At 35.1% G+C, this 22,517-nt stretch overlaps 1 protein-coding gene across 2 annotated transcripts; it reads right to left on the bottom strand.

Moving 5' to 3' along the window:
- Positions 1-549: 549 nt before the first annotated feature.
- LOC145630474 (auxin-responsive protein IAA31-like) lies at positions 550-5,620 on the bottom strand. Of its 2 annotated transcripts, none has more exons than XM_081682732.1 (4): positions 5,227-5,620; positions 3,074-3,288; positions 1,454-1,553; positions 550-943 (listed from the first exon to the last, which is right to left on the bottom strand). In XM_081682732.1, the coding sequence occupies exons 1-4, from the start codon at positions 5,460-5,462 to the stop codon at positions 886-888; spliced, it is 609 nt and encodes a 202-aa protein (XP_081538858.1). In that variant the 5' UTR covers positions 5,463-5,620; the 3' UTR covers positions 550-885. The 2 variants fall into 2 exon arrangements, with proteins under 2 accessions (XP_081538858.1, XP_081538859.1); XM_081682733.1 differs by having other exon boundaries at positions 3,158-3,288.
- Positions 5,621-22,517: the final 16,897 nt, after the last annotated feature.

The following is a 22,517-nucleotide window of genomic DNA, read 5'->3' as shown; positions in this document are numbered from 1 at the left end:
AAAGAATCTCAACGAGCTTTCTATGAAATTAGTTGAGACGAAAAAGTATCGAAATCATCAAAAGGTGTACTTGCTATTGAAATTAGTATTGCTTCTTCCCGTGGCTACTGCAACTGTTGAAAGAGCATTTTCTGGAATGACTCAAATCAAAAGCAAGCTACGAAATAGCATGGGAGATGGTTTGTTGAATGACATCTTAGTTACTTATTTAGAGAAAGATTTGTTCTTGAATGTAAGTCTTGATGCAATTGTAAATCGATTCCAAAATATGCAAACTCGTCATGAACATTTGTAATTTTTTTTTTAAGTACATGTGTTGTGTAATGTAATTACATTATATGTACTTTTTAAATTTGATTTTGTATTGATTAATTTGTCTTAACTCATTTTTAACTTAGTATACGTTGCGCTACCCCTGTCCCCAAATCCTGGATAGATCCGCCACTGCAAAGTAGTAGTATTATACTTGTGTCTTCTAATTCTAATCCTATTGCAAGAATCTTATTAGTGGTAGTACGTATACAAGTTTAGTCACTAATCAACGTATATCTTTAGGTACACTCGCATTAAAATAGATTGTAAAAGGTAGTCAAAATTTTATTTATTTTTCACACATCTAATTATCTAAGTTGCTAGTTATAGTCGCCTTTTTAGCTTTGAATTTTGAAACGAGAATGGAGTAGAATTTAAAATAACATTCAGAATATACATAGTAAATCACATCAACCATATTACATTACTGATGCGAAAAAAAAAAAAAAAAAAAAAAAAAGGGGATGTCATCAGCAAACGAAAATTGTTAGGGTTCTAAAAGATTTAAAGATTAGATTAGTCAAAATTGTTTTGTTTCTTCAACTGCTTGATGAGCATGCAAGGAGGCAATCACTATTGGCATTTTTCAAATGCGACAATCTTCAGCCTTTTTACAGTAGTCAAAAACATCCTGCATGCAATAAAACACACCAAATTAATTAAATCTATAGTATATATTCAATCATTGTAAAATAAAGCTGAAATATTTGATTTAAATAGAATTTATTTTGAACTTTAGCTTAAAATGATTAATATAATTTGATGGTATTCATTTCAATATTGTAAAATGTACTTGGATTTTGATAGTGTAATTAATGAGTAACATAAGCATTATTAGAAAAACAATGTTAGTCTCCGTTACATATTAGTTCCAACTTTGGATTTTTTTATGTCTTACAAATAATACTGCAAAGTTGCAACTTATATGTAACGGATGAAGTATCTTTTATTGTTAAAAATAAATTAATGTTGATTAGGACTTAATTAAGGAATTAATGTTTTCTATGTGATGTAGGAAAATATAATGATTTATTAGAATAAGCCCTTTTTTTTTGGGTTCATTTAGGTGATGGTACTTGAAGAAAAAAAAAATTAGAGTTATAATTGTATAGAGCTTATAAAGGAAGATGAAAGTACTTACTCCCAAGGAACATCTCCAACCATCATCCAATCTCCTTCTTTATCCTCATAAGTGAGAATATGACAATTTTCTGGGGAATCATGGCAAATTACATCGGAAGCTGTTTTTACGCCACCAAAAATCAAAGTATTGTAATTATTAGATCTTATTCATTTAATTAGTTTAAACATAAAAAAAATTAGAAAGAAAATGATCATTTTAAGCCCATAAAGATCATAAAATAAAAATTGTACTTTCTTATATAAAATACAACAATTACATTTGTAACAGTGGGTTTCTGGTGCGGCTGGCCGCAGCATGCGGCAGGTTGTCAAATCAGCAAATGACAAAGTAACCCCCAAACAAAGTAACCCCAAGACAAAAGTAACCCCTGACTGACTTAGTAACCCTTGACCAAGTAACCCTGACTGACCTAGTAACCCCTGACCTAGTAACCCCTAACCGACCTGGTAACCCCCGACCTAGTAACCCCAAGTAACCCCTAACCGACCTTGTAACCCCCGACCTAGTAACCCCAAGTAACCCCTAACCGACCTGGTAACCCCCGACCTAGTAAACCCCAAGTAACCCCTAACCGACCTAGTAACCCCCGACCTAGTAACCCCAAGTAACCCCTGGCCGCCGACCTAGTAACCCGAAGTAACCCCTAACCGACCTAGTAACCCCCTACCTAGTAACCCCTAGTAACCCCAAGTAACCCCTGACCGACGACCTAGTAACCCCTAACCGGACCACCTAGTAACCCCGGATCTAGTAACCCCTTACCCACCACCAACAAAAAACTACCACCAACAACCACCACCAACGAACCACTACCAACCTAAACGCCTTGCCACTAGCCCCTAACCCACAAACAAACCCCGATCCAACCAAACCATTAAAAAAAAAAAATCAAATCAAACAAATACCTTAAAATGTTAACAATGGTTTCGAATATCACTTCAAAAATGGCTAAAAAGGCCAAATTCGACCATGAAAATTCTAGATCTAGAGTTTTCATGGCCGAATTTGGCCTTAAAAACTTTGAACTTGTTTTCCGACGACGGAGTCACCAAACCACCACTACCCTCCCAGTGAAACCACTACTTCCGATGAACGAATCACCGACGAACGAACCATGAAGACGACTATTGATGACGATTGCGAAATTTGTGTTACGTTCTCTGAGAAAATGAGATGAATGTTTTGGCTTGAAGAAGAAGAAAAGAGGAGAGAGAAAGAGAATAGAGAGGAGAAAGAAAGAGAATAGAGAGGAGAGAGAAAGAATTTTTAAAAAATAAAAAAAAAATTGTGGCTGGCCACACCGTGTGGCCAGCCACATATGATGAAACTTTGTACATTTGTAAAAAAAATTACTCCTAAAAAATATAACAAGTTACATATCAAACTTTTCTATTTAAGTTGAACTATTAAGACATTTTATAAAAAAAACACTCGTATTACTTATTTCCATTCACATAGATTTAGACACTTTCAAAATTTTCAAAGACGTCACAACTTCCTGATGACAACTTAACATATATCCAACCAAATAACCACTTGTAAATCGAAAGAAACTTGATAAAGACGAGATGGAAAGAAAAACAAAAAAAAGGGATTGGATGGATGATGGACACTTACAAAGAATAGTGGTCCTAAACATTTGAACAAGGGTAGTAATCAAGCTATGATAACCATGATGAGCAAGCAAGTCGAGTTTCCTACCAATAGGAATGCCTTCCATACTAACTTTGACAAACAAAGTTTCTCGTCGAGGCCGGCTATTACTTGATTTTTCTGCTGCAAGCGTGCTCCTCAACAACGCCTTCATTGGTGGCCAGTCACTATACTGCCCCCTATTCACCATTTTTTATCATCATCAGTCCAACCAACCAACCAACCAAACATAACAAAACTTTATTTTTTATGCATATATCTTTTATTTTAATCTCTAGATTAGATAATATCAAAGTTAGTTCAACTCATGTAGATTATATGGATTAGTCGTCCAAGTTTATCTTAAATTGACAAACATTTTTTAACTTCGGCTTTGTACAGAATATATTTCCCTTTTTAGTATCAAGGTGAAAATTTATCAACAATTCACGAGTAAATTGGTATAACAAATATTTATTTATTGTCAATTCTTTCCATTTTTAGTGCAACATGTATCTTTTTCCTTTTTAAAATGAATGGATCTGTTAAAATAGTTAGGAAGATTTTTTAAAAGATAGTAACATTAACCTAATTTATCTAAGAGAATAACATGTTGGCATGTCTTACACGGTTGTATTAGCCTATTGTAGTTAGTGTCTACATGGTCTTGCAATTGATGAGTGTATGTCTCAAAAAGGAAAACTAGTTTAATATGTATGTTTTTATCTTTCATGACTTTGCACCAAATATTTAAGAAGTTATTGATTGATACCACTTGAACATTTCAAATGGAAAAAAACTTAGCTTGTTCTAGATTCTAACTTCATGTTACGCATTAAATTTACTTGCAATTTTTGTTGGTAAATTTGGACATTTTAGAGGTTATAATGGTTAGAATAATTTTTAGGATTTAGCCTAACCTTCCTTTTTTTGTCCTTTCACCAATCACTATCTCGATTGTCCTAACTAAAACTAAAAGAAGTAAAAAGACTTTTGTGCTTCAAATGAATGAAAAATACTATATTGCATTTATCAATTGGCCACTTTATTAGTTAGATCCACATGTTAAAGTTATGGCACAATTTTTTTTTTCTTTAATTTACGGTTCAAAGAAGAGCCAAAGGTCTTGTTGCAATTAAATTTTAATTCTAGATTTTTAATGTGTAGTATTTTTTTTATTTTATTTTTTTTTTTTGGAGGGAATTTTTACTGTGTTATTTTAGTAACGACATTGGCACCTAATTATCAAACAAATTCATAGCTTATTATCTTATCATAAATACAATTGATGTATTGTAATTTTCTCCTTTACAATCTTATGACATAAAATGTACTAGTACTACTTCCTCTATATATATATTCTCTAATGTTCAATTTCTAATTAGGAAATTTTGTGAAAAACTACCTATTATAATCCAGAATTTGCGAGAAACTACCTATTAAAAAAAATGTTGTAATTGACTACCTAATTTTTTAAAAATGTTGTATTTTACTACCTTTACGCCGGATTATGAAGGATTTTGACCAAAATTCTCCGGCTTTGACTTGGTCACGTGACACTTAGTGAAAGAAAAGGGTCATTAAGTGTCACGTGACCAAGTCAACACCGGATAACTTTGGTCAAACTCCTTCATAATCCGGCGTAAGGTAATAAATTACAACATTTTTCAAAAATTAGATAGTCAATTACAACATTTTTTTTAATAGGTAGTTTCTCACAAATTCTGGATTATAATAGGTAGTTTTTCACAAAATTTCCTTCTAATTATGTGTACGTTGTTTAAATTAACAATTTCAATTCTCCTTTACATTTTTATTATTACAAATTCACAATATCACATGACTAGTTATTGTACATTCATACACCTTAACTTGTTAACATGCGGGAAGAAAATAAAATAAAATAAAATAAAAAAAATAGAACAACTAATTATACAACTATATATTTATTTCAACATTGAAATAGATTTATCTCAATCTTCTCTCTTAGGGAATATTGATTACTTATTCATCAATTAAAATATATATATATACATAAAAGATTAAAAAAATAATAATAATAAAGAAAGAAACTCTAAGGGAAGAAGAAAAAAACATAAAATTAAGTAATAAAGAAGAGAATAACAAACAAAAGTTACCTTTGAGAGGAAGACAAGCCATGAGAAGAAATGCTCAAACCCAATCTAAGATCAGTGCTCAAATCCTTGCTACCAAAATCATTTAAACTCGTCGTCGCGCTATTGTACGATGGAGAAGCTATAGAATGCGAATTACTCTGAGCATGATTAAGAGCATATGAATTATTATTAACGTTACTATCAGTTGATGAAGACGACGAAGAATAATGTTGATCATCATCTTCTCTTTTTCCCATTTTTATTTTATATAAATAAAAACCTTGGTATATAATTATATAACACTCTTACTTAATTACACACGTACTATTGACGTTTTTTTTAAGGAGGGTTTTTGAGTTTGCTTCAATGGAGGAAAATATATAAGTTGTTTGGTATATATATATATATATATAACTATGTAATATAATTAAGAGGATATAATTAGAGGGAAACTTGTGAAGGAGGGTTTTATATAATAAGATTATTAATTACTACTTTTATGAAATTTTTAATTTATAAATGAGAAAGAAAACAAAGTGGGGACACATAACTTGACAAGAAATACTTTGTCCGCCTTTAACTGTTTTCATGCTGGCCGACATTTATATCTTTGCTTATGTCATAGTCTAGTTCATGTTTTTGATTAGTGCTAGATTAGTAGAATAATACGTCTTAATTATCGCATATGTTTAATGGGTGGTTTAATTTTATTAGACTTTGGATTGTTTGGAGTTTTTAGGATAAGTGTACTTTTGTCTAGATTACCTGTTGTTTGGTTTGATTAAGGTTGAAGGAATGGAATTTCGATCGATAGAGGTTTAATTAGATAGATAGGCAGGGTTAGGTGCGCAATTTGTTTCATTATTATTTGAAACTGTAAGACTTTTGAAAGTTCGTTTTCCTTGTTTTGAAATAAGGTTGATTAGTTTTACTTTCATTTGAAAGTTAGATTTTATGCGTGCGTGTTTTGTATCACTCGATTTTCATCATCGGTCATCATCAATGGCGTAGAATAATAGTTTTCGAATAATTAAATAATACGAATTGTCTAAGGGCGTGTTCGCTTAAGCTTAATTTCAGTTCATTCAGTTCAGTTCAGTTCAACTTCTATATTCGTTCTCTCATAAAATATTTATTTTAGTTCTATTTAGTTCAGCTCAGTTCAGTTTAGCTCCAATCAGTTCAGTTCAGCTCACTTCAATAAATGTGAACATACCCTTAAGTAGGAGATGTTAGCTTATAAATTTCTTAATTAGGTGATATGTACTTTGTAGTTTTTAAATCGTTTTAACCAAATAATTACATTTTCGTCTTCTAAGAGAGTTAAATTTCTTGCATTTCTTTACTAGGGTTATCAATTTTCCAAAACCTAAAATGAGCAATTAACCGGACCACACCTGATCAAAGAGAATCTCTTTGTATTCTCTAGGTTGATAAATTTTATTTTTTTAGAGTCTGTCTTGTCGATATGGTCCAATCCAATCCAGATCCCAAAAAGAAACAGAACCCAATTGAAGACCGAAACCCACTTTTTTTTTTTCCTAACAAGACTTTTTATTTAGTCAACCCAATGATCACACTGTTCACTTTCATAAGAGACTGATGAATAGATTATCTTCCATAGTTTTAATTCCAACCACTGACTAAATTCAATTCGGTTAGCAGTCTTAGCACACAAAGCTTCTAGGAAGCCTCTTTAAACCAGGGCCATAAAGACAACAGAACAAGGTCCCAAAGCAACAATGACAAGAATACAAATTAAAGCTACACTAATTTAAAGTACTCTTCTAGCTCAATATATAAGGCATAAAGCTAAGCCAACTGTTTTTAGCAGGATTTGATCATATGTTATTGTTTTCTAATATAATACAATTATAAATCTAGTAAGATATCAAATCTAATTCCATCAAATAATGACAAGGAGGGTATCACTACTACACGTCTACACACCCTGGTTTCGAAAGACAAATTTGGTAGATCATACACTAGCATTATCAAATCGATTAGAATTTAGAGCGTCTATTATACATTCGTGTATATCACCCACAACACACTTAAACTTCATTGATTTGAGCTTTTAGTTGAACAACTCAACAAATTATTCTTTGATATACAGTACACACTCAAGTGTATAATAAAATAGTCATTTTTTCATTATTGAGTATCATTAAAAAATATGTAAAACGACTAATTAATCTAAGAATACATTCTAATTAACTAATCAATATGGAATATTAACATTGATCAAAATACCAAATTGTTGAACATTAATAAGTATGTGACATCTTGGACCTCCAAATATTATTTTATAAGTTTAATTATTAAATAATAATTTGTTGGACCCAACAGCTAAGCACTTAAGCACTAATTAGCAACCCCCCAACATCCATGGAAATAACAAATAAGCCCACCACTACTTAATTTTTATTTATCATTAGATACTCCATACATATTAAATTGAAATGTGTTAAATAGGCCACATATGGACCCACACGGTGGACAAATAACAGAAATTAGAGAATTTTATTTTATTATTATTTTCACAAATCTAGTACTTATATTAGAGCTTAGAAATCGCATAAAATAATCAATTAATTAATTAATGGATAGATATTATGGGTTAATTAATAAGCTAGCTAGGGACAATTAAACAAACTTTAAAGTAATAGCATCACTACTTTTTTGAGGCAAACAAAAAAATAGTTGAATCTAACCTCTTTTCTTGTTTGTTCTACTAAAAACCATCCAATTTCTTTAGGTATCCTCTCTTTTCCGTGATTATGTCTCCTCTATCACATGCTACGTTCAGAAAATAAAGTTGAGTGTAACTAACTAACCTTCATGTAAGTGAGAACACAAGTACACTAGCTACTAGATAGGACTCATATAGGAGTCTAGCTTAGTTTATACTCGAATCTTTATAAATTTTTGGTTGTAAAAGGAGTAAAAGAGTGAGTACTATGCATGCAATAATGTTAACTTTTTAGTGATATTAAGTGATTTTTGTTGTGCATGGTTGTCTTGTGTTCAATTATGGTTTTACTTGTAGTTTGGGGTGGGATAGGGGTGGGAGTTAATAGAGTTGCTTGTGAATAGTTTGGATTCAAATGAATTGGAATTATGTCAATTGAATTTGAATTATTGGCTCGTGTGCTCATGATTTTAAGTTCAGATTTTACTCCGATTTGTATTAAGCTAAGATTGATTGACAATTTGACATATATACTTTGTCCACCTTATGTTGACTAACGACTCTCCTTATTTTTGCTTTTTTGAATTTTTTTTGAGGTAGTCCCGGTTAATCAATTTGATAAACAAAATTTGTTTATCAAATGGCAAAATGTTAGATAAAACAACGTATATGTCCAGTCATCATGGAATTTTCGTAAATAAATCAACAACAGTGGGACCCAAATTTTGTTTATCAAATTTTGTATATCAAATTGATTAACTAGTATATTTTTTGCTTTTTTTTTTATCTGATTGAAACATATTTTAATACGGAGTATTTTTTATGAGGTATTGTATGTTTTATTTGTCACAATATGTAGTTTTATAATATCGAATTGTCACAATTGTTGTTGATACGTAAATATATAATTGTAGATATTGATAGTGAAAAAATGTACGGAGTATATTTTAAAGACCGTGCAAAGTCAAATGGGACTATCGAATTAAAACGGATGGAGTATCAATTTTTAATGCAATCTATAACTAAAAACACATTGCTTATTAAGGAGTATTAATTAAGTCAATTACATTATTAATGCTTTTCTGACAACTAATGAAGATAATTTAATTGCGTTAATTAGAAGCAATTAAACAAATAAATTTCCAATGGCTTTGAAATTGCAACCTTAGTCATCTTCATTGTCGGAATGTCTCTCTTAGTTTATCAAAACTGATGTATGACAGTATGAGTTGTTTGATTATAATCATTCGGTTGGAATTAATTAATTAATTATAATTAAGTCATGAACTCATGATCTTAGTGGCAATCATGAAACATTTAGACACGAGTGCCTGATGAATAATAATGTATAAATTTCTTATTGATCATATATTTGTACCTGTCATGATATTATTGTTTACACTTAACTTCTGTTCTTTCTCCTATCAAAACATTGCATAATAATAACTTCTTTAATTTCTTTATTAGATTGAAATATGATGATCAAAAGGTAAGAAAAAAGGGCTTGTTTTGGTTTCTTTGTGTCATGATTACATGCATAGATATATAAAGAACGTTGGCCTTTATTGTTCAATCAAATCGATTCTTATACTACCTCCGTTACAGGTTATGTGCGACGATTAAACATTTCCCCTCTCTGCTTTATGTCAAATAGTTGCATATAACCTGTAACGGAGGTAGTAAATATAAGTAGTAGTTGGTTGAAAATATTGGAATTTTTTTTTTTGAGAAATTAAATTGACTAATAAATACTTAGCTTGGAATTATCTTAATACGGAGTAAATGTTTTTTACTCCGTAAAAAATAACTTATGACTATGAGAAAAAAAAATGTTTTCGACTAACTACTTATGATTTTCGTGTGGTCACTTTGTTGCAAACAAGACACTGAGGAAGCATTTATTACTCCCTCGGTTTTTTTTTAAAATACATTAATTTCTTTTTATGGGTGTTTTTTTTTTATAAATACATCACTTTCTTATTTGGTAACATTATACTATACTTTATTATTTCTCTCTCTTACTTAAAACCCCACTTAAATTATTTTATCATTTCTTTCTCCTACATGGTCTCCACTTATATAAAAACAATATTTACACTCCCTCACATTCTTTCTCTTTCATGGTCCCCATCTAACTTTTACTACTCCCTCGGCCCACGATTATCTACACCAAACGTCCTTTTAGCAGACTCTTAGGCAAAACTTTTAGTGTAGTTTAATTAAGTTTAGGTGGATTTAATTAAGTTGTAAAAAGGAGGGAAGTAGGAGAGAGAAAGTGGTCACATATGTTTAACTTTGTTAGTGGGTTAAAGTGGGTGGGAAATAGGAAAGAGAAAGTGGTCCCATATGTTTAAGTTTGGTAAGATGATCTTTTTACACTTTAAAATTTACTAAAAGAGGAAAGACAAAAATTTGTTGCACATAATAGAAAGCATCCATTTATGGCAAATGTTGCAGATAATTGTGGGCGGAGGGGGTATAATAAATTATTCACCCACTCATAATATTATATTACTCTCCTAAAACTCCGTGCATCACCGAGTGATGCAAATAAAAAATGGAGGGAGTACTATTATTATTACACAAGGTTTTATATGTAGCTGGCCATACCATGTGACATAGGTTACTTCGTTAGTGTAATAAGGGGGTTACATGGTCAGTGTTAAAGAGGTTACTTCGTCAGTGCTATAGGGTTACTCGGTTAGTGTTATATGGGTTACTCAATTAGTATTACAAAGGGTTACTTGGTCAGTTTTAAATAGGTTATTATGTTGAGCCCATGAAACAACCCACATGTGAGCATTCTATTGTCCCACAATAAAAAGGCTAAAGGGGGAGTGTAGTGGTAATGGAACCCACATTAAAAGAATTTAAGAGTTACCACCACTATATAAGGCTAAGAGGCTACTCCCCTAATTGCCATATGATTTTGAGGTGAAACCTCCTTGATCTTGTAAAGTGGTAGACTTGCACTCTTTCGTGACGGGTACGGCCCAAACTCGTATTTGACATATTACTTTGTTCTTTTATAAATACCAGACACAAAACGAATTGTTCAATTTAATTCGAACTCCCTCTTATTAATTCTTAATTTTCTCATCCATTTCAAAATTCTAGAATGATTTTTTGTCTAGAATGTCGGTACGTAATGAGATAGATAGGATTAGAATAGTTAGTGACAAAGGGGTTACTATTGCAACACTAGAAGTCTAGAAGGTTAACTATTAACTCAAAGTCTCAAACGAATGCACAACAGGGTCAAAAGTTATATGTTTCTCCGTATTGTACTCACTGTTCACCCTAATCGGCTAATCCCTTGTGGCTAGTGTAGTGTACTGCAATTATGAAACTCTTTATGACTTTATTTATGTGGTAGTTGAAACTTGAAAGATTAGGATATCTTGTTGGGCCGTGGGTTAAGGCTTACGATAGAATGATGAGAGATGATCCACGTACAAGTTAAGTGATGTTCCATCTTAAATTTATGGGGGATGTTAAATACCGCCGTCCAAATTTATCGTCACCGCCATCATTTCAAGCAAATTGACGATTTTGCCCTTATTAACTTTTTTTTTCCATTTCATTCTCTAACATTAGCCCATCAACCAAAACCGTGTCAACCACCACCTTCTACACCGGGCAGCTACAACGACGACGAAAGTCGACGAGAAATGGATGGTGATCGAGGAGGCTCGACGGAAAAAGAATCGGGGTCAACCGCAGCTCCAAGGTAACCGGATTTGACCTCGGTCACCACGGTCAACCGGAGGTCAAACCCGGTAACCGGTCAACTGGAGGTCAAATCCGGTTACCGTCCACGGTAATCGGAGGCCAAAACCGGTTACCGACGCCCAATTCAAAAATTGGTCAGTTTTCTTCAAAAAAAAATATGTGGTGGCTGGTAACCAGAGGTGAAAACCGGTTGCCCACCATGGTAACCGGAGGTGAAAACCGGTTACCGGCTGCAGTCAACCAGATTAGGTCGCCGGTTACCGGTGCTGGCAACCGGTGGAAACTACTTACCTCCTTTCCAGTTTCCACCCATTCCGCCGTCGAAGTCGCCATCGCTGCCTGAGCTCGCCGCCAATTGCTTCCCGATAATTCTCAAATATGTGGTAGTCGTGTGGTAAGAAAGGTGAGTGGTTGGTGTTTGAGGAGAGAGAGAAAAAAATAAGGCTGGAAAATGGGTTTGGGTTTAATAAGGGAAAAATTGTCAGTTTGCTCGAAAAGATGACAGTAGCGATAAATTTGGACGGCGGTATTTAGCGTTTCACTAAATTTATATGTCTAAGCTACTGCCCTTCTATTGTGAAGTAAGAAGTACTATTACATAATATTTACTACTTTACTCACATATGTAGGAAACTCTCTATGATCTATCTCTTCACGCGTGTTTAAACATTGCTAATTGTACTTGTACACCCTTAGTCTCAAGTCATAAAAGGCCTAAGTTGAAACACTTCTCAAAACCTTTCCGGGAACTCACCAATCCGACTAGGCGACTACAAAGTCTACAATCACATCAATACATGCGACTTCTTTTCAGCACATCGCTTCTTAGCTACCACACGGCGTCCACACCTTGCCTTTGAGCCACAATACACAACTAACATGTTCCACTTCATGCTTACATCAAATTGGTGTGTTCCACTCTTTTGTTTTGCATGTTTAGGTCAGGTATCAACTGTTAGTTGACCAACTCAACCAAAAGTTTAAGCTTATGCTTGAGGTACAGGAATATGTTTTATATATGTTCTATCATCAACTAGGGTTCACCCATCCTTCGATAAATAACCTCATACTATGCCACCTCCAAGAGCTTGCAACCACGCCATCAAGTTACACCACTTGATATAGCATGACGCCCATGATTGCATTTGTTCTCCTAGCGTGGCTCTCTACTTCTCTAGGACTCTTGGTTGTTAAGTACACAATTGCTCTAACTGCGCACTTAATTACTTGTCACTTCTTTTGCTCCCCATGAATAGTAAGTGAGTCGAACTTTCACAAACGGAGGTAGTACTATGTATTCATATATGTGGCCGCACAACTCATTAGTTGGCGGTATGATTGTGACCACGCATTTCACATATAACATAATTAATTCAGTAATGGAGGTGACGGTGATTATGTTAACGGATGAGGGGTTTTTTTAATAAATGAAATAAAAAAAATGTGGATTACCTAAATGAACAAATAGGGTTATCTTTTCTTCTATTAATTGATAATGTTACCCGTCTATTGAATTATTAAAGTTACTTTTATGGATAAATTAAGGTTAGCCCTTTGTGAATATAAGAGGCTAAGCAATTCAGCATTACTAACACACAACACATGTTGTATCTTTAATTGATTGTTAAAAATAAATAAAACATAATTATTTAGATTGATATTATATAAAAAGATTAATAATGATAATACAAAATTTTACTTATAGATATGGTAGATGAGTAAAAAAAAAAAAAAAAAGCAAAATTTTGATCAAATACACCCCTACTAATTTTAAACTGTACTTAATCCTTTTTTTTTTTTTTTTGACAAGAGCTTAATCAAAACAAGGAATCAAACTAAAAGACAAAATTAAAGGAGGATAAACTACTGTTTGCAGTCGTAGCAAGAACGTGAGCCTTGTCCACAACCACCCGATCCACCTTCAGAATGGCACACCAGTCAAATCTACTACTCAAGTGGCGAATACGATCAAGTGTCCAACGAACAGAGACATCCAAATCTTGGTCTTCCCGAAGGCAACGGACAACTGCAACGGAGTCAGTATAAATTGTAACCGCTCGAAGAGACCTACTCAGAGCCCATTGGAAACCTCCAATACAGGCTTTCAATTCTGCATGAAGAGCACACTGAGCTAGCCCAGAAGAAGCTCCTCCGAGCCATCCTTGTTCCCCCCACTACTCCTGTAGTTGTGGACACCAACCCATTCCCGATCTGTGAGTACGCTTATTCCACGAGCCATCAACCAAAATAACTGTTTGCGGTAGCAAGCTTCCAGAATCTGTGTCATGCAAAACAACACGCAGGAACCCCGGGGGGTAATCACTTACCAATTCAGGAGGATGCAACGCACGTAGATCCCCTGCCTTCTTAGTAGCAAAAATATCGTGCTGTCAGAGTCCCTCCGAGATAATTCCCTGAGTCAACAGATGGTTAGCGTCCACCGGGTTGAAGACCCTATGGTTACGAGATATCCACAACCCCCAAAGAGTTGCGATGAAAAAAGTCGTTCTATGACCATGAAAACCATCCTGGCTTAAATAAAGACGGATATAGTAATGAATCCAATCGATGAAGGATTGGTCTGCGTTAGCTTCTGAGTGGATCCGTAAGATCCCACCCCTCCATGCATCTCTAGCCGAACTGCAAAATCTGAACAAGTGTTGTAAATCTTCCACCTGTATCCCACAGAGGTCATAGTGGATAGTAACACCCAGCCCCCGTCTTCCTAAATTAGCCTTTGTGGCGATTCCATTATGGAGAATCTTCCACATAAAGAGCTTCCACTTAGGCATGACGTTGAAGGACCAGAAAATCTTACAGAAGCTTGAGATGTCGTGTGATGATACTGTGTCCCCGGTTTGTTTGAGGAAAGCGTACCCTGTCTTAACGGTAAATCGGCCTGACTGATGGTATTGCCAGTACAAATAATCCTCTGATTCCCCACCAGGTAACTCCATACTTGCAATAAGAATGGCGTCCGTGTAGACAAACACCGAGTTAAGCCTGGCAAGGTTCCACTCAGACCCAGACGGACATATGAAGTGACTTGCCTTCCAGTCCTTTGCTTGACGCAAAGTAACTGTAGACTTAAATTCTGGCACTCTACCCTCCATCCATCTATCCTTTCCTGCTACTATAGAGGTTCCATTTCCCACCTTCCACTCGCACCCTTTAGAAAGAGTGTTCCCCGCCCTGATGAGGCCCCTCATACCCCATGAATAATTCCTACCCCGATATCGAACCTCCATACCTTGACTCAACGGACTCAGGAACCTGGCCGCACACACCTTGGCAAGCAAGAGCTGAGGATTATGAAATAACCGCCAAGCCTGCTTCATAAGTAAAGCCAATTTAAAGGCCCCTAAACTTCGGATACCTAACCCACCCATCCCCTTGGGCATGCACACCTTATCTCTACTCACCCAGTGCAAACCCCTGGAATCCCTATTTGACCAAAGGAAAGCCGCAAGAAGAGAATCAACCTTATTCGCAGTACCAGTTGGCACCTCAAAGCAGCTGAGGACATGAGAGGCAGTTGCAATGAGCACGGAGTTAATCAAAATCAATTTCTGTGGCTGAGACAGACTGATAGAATTCCAGATCACCAACTTTTTAGCAATGTTGTCTATGATGAAGTGAAAGGAGGCTGATTTGCAACCTGTCATGTCAATAGGGACTCCAAGGTGGGACGCGAAACGGTCGACCTTTGCCATGCCCAAAATAATTCTGAGCTCGGTTTGTAAGGACAATGGAGTATTAGGGCTAACTTTAAAGTGGGACTTTGTCAGATTAATTTGTTGGCCTGATATGTTGCTGAACCTGTGAACAACGACTGCAATGGCGTGAGTACTATGAACACTGGCTTTGTAGAACAATAGAGCATCATCTGCAAAGAAAAGATGAGAAATAGAAGGCCCTCTTCGCCCTAGTCTTATACCGTCGAAAAGGCGCATGTCACACCCCTGTTGCAGCATACTTGAGAGCACATCCATACAAAAAAGGAAGAGGTAAGGGGATTACAGATCCCCTTGGCGTAACCCACAGTTTAGTCTAAATTGTTCACTCGTCTCCCCATCCAGTAAAACTTTGTAAGAAACCGTCGAGATACACTGGCCAATCATCTGCAACCAAGTGGGCGGAAAACCGTAGCGCTATAACACCTGGTTCAAAAACACCTAATTTACCCTATCATACGCCTTGCTCATGTCAATCTTAACCGCTGCCAAGTACTCAAACCCTGTAGACCTATTGTTTATTCTATCCAAAACTTCGTGGCTGAGGAGAATATTGTCCGTCATTAGTCTACCTGTAATAAAAGCATAATGGGACAAAGAAATTAGTTTCGGCAAAGCTCTCTTCATACGATTTACCATACATTTAGAAATGCACTTGTAAACTGTGTTACAAATGTACTCTATGTTTTGATGATGACCCAAACAAACTTAACTAATGTTTTTATTAAGTTCCTGTGCGTAGATGAATGAAGTTCCCGAGAAGGAACATAAAAGAATCTGTGTTACAGACTTGGCAAAAACAAGCGAACGAAAATCAAGTAAATATTTATCATGTTCCTTTTGGGAACAAAGGTTTATCTAGTTCCCTTTGGGAACAAGTGTGTGTCATGTTCCTTAAGGGAACAAGCTTTGTTCATTATTCATGATCCTGAGTGGGAACTTGGAATGAAGCAAATTGAAGCTACAGAGTTGGAGCTTCAAACAAGAGAAGACGTGAAGACTAAATTTATTTTAGGATTTATGTAAGTGTTGGGAACTTATAGTGATTTGGAACTCAGAAGGAACATACTTGGTTTTTAAGAACAAATATGAACGTTTATTTTAAACTCTTTGAAAATATATTAAAATTATTTTTTCTTGAAAAGCTAAAGATTTTGATGTGATAAAATCTATTTTGGTAAAAAGATTATTTATTTTTGTAAAATAAATTTTAGATATTATCTTTATTAAACTTTCTTTTTCTCCAAGTTAGTTTTACACGTTTTAATCTTTTCTGACTTAGTCTTAGGAATACCGTTAAAGATATTTTTATCACTTGGTCATCACGTTCCCATGTTTTCCTTAACAATCAGTTATGGATTCATGTCCTATGATCATGGGAACATGGCTGTTGTGGGGAGAGTAGGAAGTCGTTTAGAGTTTATGAGTACTCTATAAATAGAGAGTTGTAAACTTTGAACGACTCACCAGACTTAACTTGAAAAACATTCTTGAAATATCTTTGAGCTTTCTTTTAGAGTCTGAGTTCCTATTGCATAAGTTTTTCCTACACACTAGATTACAGAGTTGTATTTTGGGTTTTTGGGAAAAGGGTTGAGTGAACTCTTGTTGTAGTTAGGCTTTGAGTTGAGCCTAAGAGTGTAAGAGAGAGCTTCAGAGTCGAAGCTTGTGAGTACAGTTGTTTGAGGGAACAACTGTGGGAACTTGAGTTTATTGAGAAACTCAAGTAGAGGTCCTTATAGGTTGTAACAGAGTCGTTGCCCTATAGTGAAAGAGTTTAGTGAAATCCGTAGTGGTCGTGGTTTTTCTTCTTGATTGGGCCCAAGAAGTTTCCACGTAAAAATCCTCTCTTGCATTTTTGTGTTCCTTATAGCTTTCATTTAAAATTCTGCTTTAATTTTGCTATAAGTTCTTGTCTACAATTCACCCCCCCTCTTGTAGAAGTTCATCTGGTTAACAAGTGGTATCAGAGCAGGTTACTCAAATTATACAGGCTACCCTGTAGAGTTAATTTCCTGAGAAAGATGAATTCGCACGAGAAACTCGAAGAAGGTTACTCTACGCAAAGACCTCCCATGTTCAACGGGAAATTCTATTCCTATTGGAAGAACAGAATGGAGATCTTTATTAAGGCGGAGAATTACAAGGTATGGCGTATAATTGAAGTTGGAGACTTTGAAGTTACTTCAACCAACGAACAAAACGAGGTAGTTCCTAAACCTATCTCTGAATTTGATAAAGATGATTTTGAAAAGATGGAAATTAATGCTTTGGCTGTGAAACTACTTCATTGTGGTCTTGGACCTCATGAACACAATCGTGTCATGGGATGTAAAAATGCTAAACAGATATGGGATCTTCTCCAAGTAACCCATGAAGGAACGAATGAAGTTAAGCGTTCTAAAATTGATCTATTAATGTCAAAGTATGAAAGATTTGAAATGAATCATAAGGAAACTATTCAAGAGATGTTTACTCGCTTTACTAACATAACAAATGAATTAGTTTCTCTTGGTAGAATTATTCCCACAGATGAACAGGTGAGAAATATTTAAGAATTCTCCCTCAAGACGAACGATGGAGAGCTAAGGTAACCGCACTGCAAGAAACAAAAGATTTCACAAAGTTCAATATTGAGCAGCTGGCAGGTTCTCTTATGACACACGAATTACACTTGGGAACTAACAATGATGAGAGTTCTAAGAGTCGTGGTCTTGCTCTTAAAATTGGGGAAATTGATGATTCTTACACTAGTGAAGAAGAGGCTGCCATGATCGTTCGAAAATTTAAGAAGTTTTACAGAAACTTCAAAGCAGGCGAGCAAAGAGGAAAGAACAACATCAAGAAAAATCAAAGTTCCAAAGGAGATGCTGCTTGTCACAAATGTGGTAGCTTGGATCATTTCATCAATAAATGTCCTCTATGGGAAACAGAAAAAGGGAAAGGAAAAGGGAAGGAACAAACCAAGGAACGACCCAACAAATCTTCCTTCTCTAAAGTAGACTACCGTAAAGCCATGATTGCTGCATGGGGTGATGATTCTGACTCAGATCAAGATGATGAACAACCTGAAGAAGAGACAACCAACTTATGTTTGATGGCCAAACATAATGCTTCAGACTCTAGAAGTTTGAACAATGAGGTCCTAGTGAGGGGGAACAACACGTGGTACCTCGACAATGGTTGTTCAAAGCATATGACAGGTGATAAATCAAGATTCCTCTCACTCAAGGCCTATCCAGGAGGAACTGTGACCTTTGGAGACAACAAGAAGGGAGAAGTTGTTGCAAGAGGAAAGGTTGGAAGGTCCAGTTCTCATTCAATTGAAAATGTACTTTTAGTCGAGGGATTGATGCACAATCTGCTGAGCATATCACAATTTTGTGATAAAGGAAACTCTGTAAGTTTTACTTCGGAAAAATGTAAAAACATCAATGACATAACAGGAAGGGTTGTTCTTGAAGGAACAAGAAAAGGGAACACATACATAGTGGATCTTAATTCTGTCCCAAAGAACAACCTTACATGCCTTAGTGTCATTGATGATGATCCTTTATTATGGCATAAACGCTTTGGACATGCAAGCTTCTCACTCATAGATAAAATCCGTACAAGGAACTTGGTAATTGGTTTACCTTCAGTTAAGTTCCTTGTACAACATATATGTGAAGCATGTGTGAGAGGCAAGCAAGTCAGATCTTCTTTCAAAAGTAAAAACATGGTTAGCACCACAAAGCCATTAGAACTAATTCACATGGATTTGTGTGGCCCCATGCGTGTTCAAAGTAGAAGTGGAAAGAAATATGTGCTAGTTATAGTTGATGATTATTCAAGATTTACGTGGGTGATTTTTTTGTCCAGCAAAGATGAAACTTTCAACGAATTTGTGTCGTTTTCCAAAAGAGTGCAAAAATCTAGTGGATATGAAATTATTCATATTCGATCTGACCATGGAACTGAGTTTGAGAATTCAAGCTTTAATGAGTTTTGCAAGGAACATGGCATTGATCATAATTTTTCAGCTCCAAGAACCCCACAACAAAATGGAGTTGTTGAAAGAAAGAACAGGACGTTAGAAGATATGGCAAGGACTATGCTAATAGCTAGTGGACTTCCAAGGAACTTCTGGGCTGAAGCTGTAAACACTGCATGTTATATTATTAACAGAGTTATGATGAGATCAATCATCAACAAAACCCCTTATGAACTGTTTAAGGGTAGAAAACCAAATATTTCTCACTTCAGATCTTTTGGATGCAGGTGCTTTGTGCATAATAATGGAAAAAGAAACATTGGTAAATTTGATGAAAGAAGTGATGAAGCTGTGTTCCTTGGCTATGCCTCAAATAGCAAGGCTTATAGAGTTTATAATAAAAATTCATTGTGTGTCGAAGAAAGCATTCATGTTATTTTTTATGAATCTAACACTTTCATGAATGTGCAGGAACAAGAGACTAATGATTATGAAATTGGGTTAATAAGAATCAGGTAAGAAGATGAAGACATCGAGAAGTGAACCAAAGAAGGTGAAAAGGAACCAGTGCAGGAACAACAAGAAAACGTTGAAGTTCCTCAACCAGAAATTCTAGAGGAACAAACTAATGAAGAACTTGCAAATGATGAAGCAACAGGAGAAACTGAGCCAGAAGTGCCTCAGATAGGAGTTCCAGCAAGGGAATTTCAACCAAAGCCGTTTAAATATCAAAGTTCTTATCCCACAGATCTCATCATAAGTGATATTGGCAGAGGAACTCAAACCAGATCACAAATGAGGAATTTCTGTGCCTTCCAAGCCTTTCTATCCATAATTGAGCCAAGAAATCATACAGAAGCCCTAAAAGATGCCGACTGGATCATTGCTATGCAAGATGAACTCAATGAATTTGAGAGGAACAAGGTTTGACACCTTGAGGAGAAGCCTAAGCATAAAAAGGTAATAGGGCTCAAATGGGTATTCAGGAACAAGCTGGATGAATATGGCACTATTGTAAGAAACAAAGCCAGGCTTGTGGTGAAAGGCTACAATCAACAAGAAGGTATTGATTTCGAAGAAACATTTGCTCCTGTGGCTAAATTAGAAGCTATCAGAATATTAATCGCTTTTGCTTCTTTTATGGGTTTCAAATTATACCAAATGGATGTGAAATGCGCCATCTTAAATGGATTTCTTGAAGAGGAGGTATATGTTGAACAACCTCCTTGTTTTGAAAATTCTCAATTTCCAAATCACGTCTTTAAACTTGATAAAGCTCTTTATGGGTTGAAACAAGCGCCTAGAGCTTGGTACGATAGACTTTCAAAGTTCCTTCTTAAAAATGATTTTAAACGAGGTAGAATAGATAAAACTCTGTTTTTAAAATCTAAAGGAACTGATCTTCTAGTTGTACAAATCTATGTAGATGATATAATTTGTGGTGCAACTAACGAATCTTTGTGCAAGTATTTTGCTGATTTGATGAGTAGTGAATTTGAGATGAGTATGATGGGGGAACTCAATTTTTTTCTTGGTTTGAAAATAAAACAAACTGAGAACGAAATTATGATTCATCAGCAAAAATACATCAAGGAACTTTTGATGAAATATGAGCTTGAAAGCGCCAAGATTAATCACACTCCCATGGGAACGGCTACAAGATTAGATGACAATCCCAAAGGAAAAAGTGTGAATGAAACAAAGTATAGAGGTATGATTAGGTCACTCCTATATTTAACTTCCAGTAGACCTGATATTGCATTTAGTGTAGGTTTATGTGCAAGATTCCAATCAAATCCAAAAGAGTCGTATATGACTGCTGTGAAGAGAATCCTTCGATACCTAAAAGGAACAGACGACTTATGTCTGTATTATCCAAGGAGTGACACATTTGATTTAAGAGGATATACTGATGCTGATTATGTCAGAGATTTAGTCAACAGAAAGAGTACCTCAGGTATGGTTCAATTTCTTAGTCCTTGTTTGGTTTCTTGGGGTTCCAAGAAACAAAATTCTGTTGCTTTATCCACAGCGGAAGCTGAATATGTAGCTGCTGCTGCATGTTGTTCCCTGTTGCTTTGGATAAAACAACAGTTGCGTGACTTTGGAATTATTCTTGAGTGTGTTCCTATACATTGTGACAATACTAGTGCAATCTGTATCTCAAAAGATCCATTTCACCATTCTAGAGTTAAACACATTCATATCAGGCATCATTTCTTAAAAGATAATGTTGAAAAAGGCTTAATACGGTTAGACTTTTGTCAAACCGACAATCAGATTGCTGATATTTTAACAAAGCCTTTAAGCAGAGAAAAACATGAAAAATTGCGACTAGAACTTGGAATGATCAAGCTGACTTGATTGCTTTTGACGCTCCCCGAAGGTATGTCCATTTTTTTTTTAAAAAAAAAAAATAGTTAAATATTGGACATATAGTCACTCATAATACTTGTGTGCACAACACTGTTAAGATTTACACATTGTGAAGGACTCTCCTAATTATGAATATGCTTAGTACTTGATAGCAATGCAAATTGGGTGTTAAACGAAAAGAGTCATAAGCCTTGTTGGATTGTTCTGTGTTCCAGTTGTTTTAATAGCAAATAAATCATTATCTTTTTAGTATCTTTTATTGTCGTTTTTTTTCATAAACTTCAATATCTTATTTTTCTATCTTTTTTTATTTTTCTCCAAAGTAAAAAAAAAAAAAAAAAAAAAAAAAAAAAAAAAAAAAAAAAAAAAGCCATTAATTTTCTGTATGAAGAGATTCACTAAATATCTCTTTTCTATTCTTATCTTTTTACTCCACCCAACTATAGGGTAACTTTTGCTTAGTTTTGTTTTGTTTTAAATTAATAGTCAACACCAATTTTTCTTCACTCCAATTTAATTATTCACCTATACCTCACTATAATTCTACATCTCCCCTACACCCCTCAAACCTTAACCATGAGAACTAGCTTCAACACTCCCGTACCCACACGAAAACATTCTCAAACATCATCAACAACCTCCAGCCCTATGGAAACATCACCTTCTCGTGTTCAACCAGCAAAACCACCAGCAACCTCGCCAACCGACTCCCCTATGGTTGAATCTCCCATGGATATTCAACCCACCCTGGTTGTCGAGTTGCTCACACCCAAAGAACCTCCAACAAAACTTAATTCCCCTCCTA

This window comes from Chenopodium album, chromosome 5 (assembly GCF_948465745.1).
Source record: "Chenopodium album chromosome 5, dcCheAlbu1.1, whole genome shotgun sequence".
Taxonomy (NCBI): Eukaryota; Viridiplantae; Streptophyta; class Magnoliopsida; order Caryophyllales; family Amaranthaceae; genus Chenopodium; species Chenopodium album.
Note: the sequence above shows the minus strand (reverse complement) of the source record. Positions and strands in the feature narration are given on the sequence as shown.